The sequence below is a fragment of the Trichechus manatus genome, unplaced genomic scaffold (genome assembly GCF_000243295.1).
Source record: "Trichechus manatus latirostris isolate Lorelei unplaced genomic scaffold, TriManLat1.0 scaffold00236, whole genome shotgun sequence".
Lineage (NCBI taxonomy): Eukaryota > Metazoa > Chordata > Mammalia > Sirenia > Trichechidae > Trichechus > Trichechus manatus.
In genome coordinates, this window is record NW_004444172.1 from 2,443,645 (window position 1) to 2,448,953 (window position 5,309).

Genomic DNA, 5,309 nt, shown 5'->3' on the forward strand with positions numbered 1-5,309 from the left:
CCCTCCATCCTCTCACCCTCCCTCCGTCCTCTCACCCTCCTCTCCATCCTCTCCATCCTCCCCTGTCCTGTATCCTCTCTACTCTCCCCTCCATCCTCCCCCAACCCTGACCAAAAGCCAGGTGTTAGGACAGAATCGCACCTGTAGGTTGGTGATCAGAAACAGGATTCCGCCCATGGTTAGCATGGGCATGGCCAGGAAGAGCAGCAAGGCTGACTCTGGAAAACAAAGATAGAGGTGGGTGGTGTCATCAAGTGCAACCCAACATGGAGCCTGAAACTCTAGCACACGCTCTCCTTTCCTCCAGGAAGCCCTGGCTTCCACCTGCTCCAAATTCCCAACAACCTTGCAGCCTGGGCCCCAATTCCAGCCAGAAGCATCCATCAAGGGTCTTCGGGTACTGGTCAAGGCTCCCCAGATGTCCCCACCAAGGTCTCCTGAGCCACTTTCTCTCCAGCAAAGATAGTTCTTAGTCTGTGGCAGGCTGTTATGTCCACAGAGGCAGGACTCAGACTGACACTGTCTCCTTTCCCTCACTAAACCACAAGTAACCCCTCCTATGCACCCTGACACCATGGGGGAGAGAACCGTGGACTCAGCGACACACTCAGGCTCAGCCCACAAGCCCAGCCTCTAATTTACTGCATGAACTTGAGCTGGCTTCTGAATCCGTGACTCAGTCGTCTCATCTGTTAAATGGGAATAACATCCTTGCTCTCCATGCCACATGGAGTTGCTGTGAGAACTGAGTGAGAAAAAAAAAAAAAAAACCTGTTGCCGTAGAGTCAATTCTGACTTATGGTGACCCCCATGTGTTACGGAACAGAACTGCTCCACAGGGTTTTCTTGGCTGTAATCTTAAGAGAAGCAGATCGCCAGGACTTTTTTCCACAGTACCACTGAGTGGTTTGAACTACCAACCTTCAGGTTAGTAGTCAAACATAAACCCATAGCCGTGAATTATCCTTCTTTGTTCATTAAACTTTGAGCACTTCTTTGGTGCAGGCACTGTGCTTGGCATTAGAAATATATTCCCTGCTGCCCTTGAAAACAGCGACATGCAATCAAATCATTACAACAGACCCGATAAGCAAACAAATCATTACAATAGACCCAATAAGCAAACAAATCATTACAATAGACCCAATAAGGGTTAGATAACAGCAGTGCCAGGAGTCGGGGAGCCCTTGATGAACTCATCAGTCCCAAACCACAGACCTCTGCCACTACCTTCAGGAATTGGGCCATAACCCGTACCTGCCTTGTTACTTACTAAAATTGTCTTCTTTAAATTGACTCACTTTTATCGAGAAGAAATCTACTTTTAAAGGAAACTGTATCACTAAAGAGCCCTGGTGGCACAGTGGTTAAAACGCTCAGCTGCCAACCATAAAGGTCGGCGGTTCGAACCCCCCAGCCTGCTCCGTGGGAGAAAGACGTGGCAATCTGCTTCCGTAAAGATTTACAGCCTTGGAAACCCTACGGGGCAGTTCTACTCTGTCCTATACCGTTCCTGTGAGTTGGAATCGACTCGACAGCAGTGGGTTCGGTTCTGGGTTTTATATCAGCACTGTAAATGAAAGCACCTGTGTTGCTTGCTATGCCTAGCCAGTAACTGTAAAGATAAATACAGTGAAACGAAACCAATGTTATGAAACTGTAGCCGGACCCTCGTGCCCAAAGAATGTTCAAAGCCTGAGACCTGCTCTTGCCATAGGAGTTAGTCATGCTAGCCCCAAATTAAGACTTCTTTTATGAAATCAGAAGGACTGAAGGAGAAGTAAAAAGGGAATCACTTTTCCACCAGGTGGTGGTAGAAACGTTTGTTAATGTAACATCATGTGTGCCCCCTCTTATCTGCTCAAGTAACTATTGCTCTCTACCTAGAGCAGCCCCGTAAAGTGCTAATTTTAGAGGAGTCACACCAAGCACAATTCAATGTCTGTCTTTATAAAACTGAACAGCTCTCCTAATGTACTAAAGGTTGGTTGAGATTTCTTTCACAATAGTGTCATTAGGGCCTCCACACTCATTCCAAAATAAAAAAAAAAAAGCCCTATTTCATCGGGGTCCAGTTGCCACCGAGTAGATTCTGACTCATGGGGACCCCATGTGTGTCAGAGTAGAACTGTGCTCCCTAGGGTTTTCAATGGCTGGTTTTTCGGAAGTGGATCACCAGGACTTTCTTCCGAGGTGCCTCTGGGTGGACTCAAACTTCCAAACTTTCGGTCGGCAGCCGAGCATGTTAAGTTTGCACTACCTGGGGACTCCATTTTATTGGGAAGGAGGAATCATTGCTCAAATGGTTCACAAATGGATGTGCCACCACCTCCACATTTAGCTACTGTAAAGTCATTAATAGGCTTTTAGATGAGATAAAGCTGCTTTGATGAGGAGAGTGGTTTCAGATAATTGGCTGGAGGTGCCAGGTTCTCTCAGGAGAGCAGCTTGGATAAAGACACTCAGCATCTGTGTTTGCCGGGTGCAAGTGGAGATGACCTCATGATGCCATTCGACTTCAGGATAGGAACCACACACACTACAGTTATGTACTTTCACTTCCAAACCCCAAAACTGGGCCACGTGGTCTAACACTGGGGCAGAATATTGGAAGGCAATTCGCGGCCAGCATAACCAAGTTGCTAGGAAAAAGGCCAGCCAGAGGTGGGGAGACCTGTCTCAGGCCCTTCCTGCTAACTTGCTCTGGGGCCTTGGGCAAAGCTTGCAAGGGGTCCGTCTCTGGCCTCAATTTCCTCCTCTCCTCAAGGGGGAGGGCAGGGGAGGGGGGTGAACCAGGTTAGAAGTCCCAGACTTTGTTATTGAGTCGGCCCCCAACTCGTGGCGATCCCATGCACGATGGAATGAAACACTGCCAGGTCCTGCACCATCCTCATGATCGGTTGTGGATTGGACTGTTGTGATCCATAGGGTTTTCACGGGCTGATTTTCAGAAGCAGATCGCCTGGCCTTTCTTCCTAGTCCATCTTAGTCTGAAAGCTCCACTGAAACCTATTCAACATCACAGCCACACAACAAGCCTCCACTGACAGACAGGGGAGAGGGAAGCTACACATCAGGTGCGCTGGCCGAGAATCAAACCCGAGTCTCCTGCATGGAAGGAGAGAATTCTACCACTGACCCACACGCCCCCCTTGGGATTTTACAGACTAGTAACATTTGAAAATAAAACTTTTGACTACAATACTATTGTCAACTTTCACCCTGCTAAGGAAGGCCATTTTCAAGAATAACTTTCATTCATATTACTATCATTTCATCTTAAAAAAGCAAAAACATGTTAGTACATGCGAAAGGAGGAACATATTCTTTGGAATCAATTTTTTTTAAGAGGAAAAGAAAGTTTGATTATTGAGTAAGCATTAAACCAGAATGTGATGCAACACACACAATCCACTAATGAGATTGCAAAAACGGAAAGAAATCTTAACTGTTATATAGGTACCAGTACCTGTTGCTGTTGAGTCGATTTCAACTCATAGTGACCGTATAAGACAGAGTAGAACTGCCCCATAGGGTTTCCAAGGAGCAGCTGGTGGATTTGAACTGCTGACCTTTTGGTTAGCAGCCATAGATCTTAACCACTGAGCCACCAGGGCTCCAGTATATAGGTAAGGAGGTACAATCAGTATGTTCATATTTTAAAGATAATTGTTAATTTTCTAATTCTTCTGGCCTAGAGATAGTACTGGGCCACCTCAGTTCAAGCTAATCTCCTTCAAGAAAAAAACAGGAACCAGAGTTCTGGCAAAATGGCGCTCTAGGCAGAAGCACCATGCCGTCCCTCCACAGCAAAGATCTGAAAAACTAAGCTGAACAGAGAACACAACAATCCTGAAACCCTAAAACATCAAATGAAGAGATAAAGAACTCAGCCAAGCACCAAATGGAGTGAGAAAACTGACAGAGAACGGAGAGCGAGGAGAGATTCATGCAGAGGTCCCCTACCAGCGTACGCAGCACAGATCCACCATCTTGGACTCCTGTCGGAGACCAGCAAACGGGGGTACGAGAAAGGAGCCTCACGGAGTGTCCAGCGGGAGACAAACAACCGGTAATTTGCGGTGTGCGCTTTCCCACCCCCCACCCCTCTTCGCCCTGGCTCGGCCTCCTCTGCTTCCCGTGGCCATGGTCTCTTGACCGGGAAGCTCCGGCTGCTTGGATTCCACACACCCAAGTGGGCGGCTCTCTGGATGCCATTTGTTGGCTGCTAGCGTTGCTTTTTTTTTCCTGCTTCTTTTGATTTCTCACTTGCCTCTCGCCACCTCCCCCTCCTTTCACTCGAGTGCCTGGATCCATGCGCCAACTTTGCTTCTTCCTGAGGGGCTGCAGAGCTCCAGTAATCTGTGATATATGCTTTCCCACTCTCTACCCTTCTTTACCCACACTCGGCCTCCTCTGCTTCCCGCGGACACAGTCTCTTGTCGCGAAACACCAGCCCACACTAGCTGGCTCTCTGAGTGCCATTTGTTGGCTATTGGTGTTGCTTTTTTTTTTTCCTGCTTCTTTTGATTTCTTGCTTGCCTCTCGCCACCTCCCCCTCCTTTCGCTCGAGTGCCTGGCTCCGTGCGCCATCTTTGCTTCTTCCTGAGGGGCTGCGGAGCTCCATTCGAGTGTGGAGCTGCTTCCTGGTCTGGGCTACCGTGCTGGTGGGATCCCGGGGATTTTGTTCATTTGTTCATTTTGAATTGTTTGTTTGTTTTCCTTTTCTTGAGTTGGGAACACTTTCTGGCCAGGTGGAGCTGCGTGGCAAGGAACTCCCCTTCAGCTTCCACAGACGTGCAGAGGGATCCCTCAGGGCATTTCTTTTCTCGTTCTTTTTTTTTTTTTCTGTTTTTTTGGGGGGTCTTTCTTGTTCTTTTTTTTTTTTTAATTTGTTTTGTTTTCTTTTCCCTCTTTTTCCCTTTTTGTCTTTCTTCGTTGCCCAGTTTCTTGTCTCTCTATATCTTCCTTCTCTTTCTGATCCCTGAATACCAGGTGTTGTATATACCTCTACACCTTCTAGCCAGGCTGTACTGCAACACCTGAGAGCGACTCCACCAGACCTCAAAGCTGCATCGGTGGGATCCCTGGGAACTTTGAGGTTCTTTAACCTTTCTGACTTTTATTTATCCATTCTTTTCTTTCTTCCCCTTCCACTTTCTGTTTTTCTCCATTTCATAGTCTCTCATCTCTCCATTCCAATGGCAAGCTCCCGTAGCATTCTTTTTTGTTTGTTTGTATGTTTTTGGCTCCTGTTCCTCTCTCCTTTCTCCCATATCCATCTTAGCTCCACACATAACAATCTCCCT

General features: G+C 47.4%; 1 protein-coding gene across 2 annotated transcripts in view; it reads right to left on the reverse strand.

Moving 5' to 3' along the window:
• The window catches only part of SLC43A3 (solute carrier family 43 member 3), a 30,707-nt gene that overhangs the window by 9,979 nt on the left and 15,419 nt on the right, over window positions 1–5,309 (reverse strand). For both annotated transcript variants that reach the window (XM_004389251.1, XM_023743137.1), the window contains exon 4: window positions 142–218. In XM_004389251.1, the coding sequence (XP_004389308.1) occupies window positions 142–218 (77 nt within the window). The remainder of the gene's footprint in view (window positions 1–141; window positions 219–5,309) is intronic.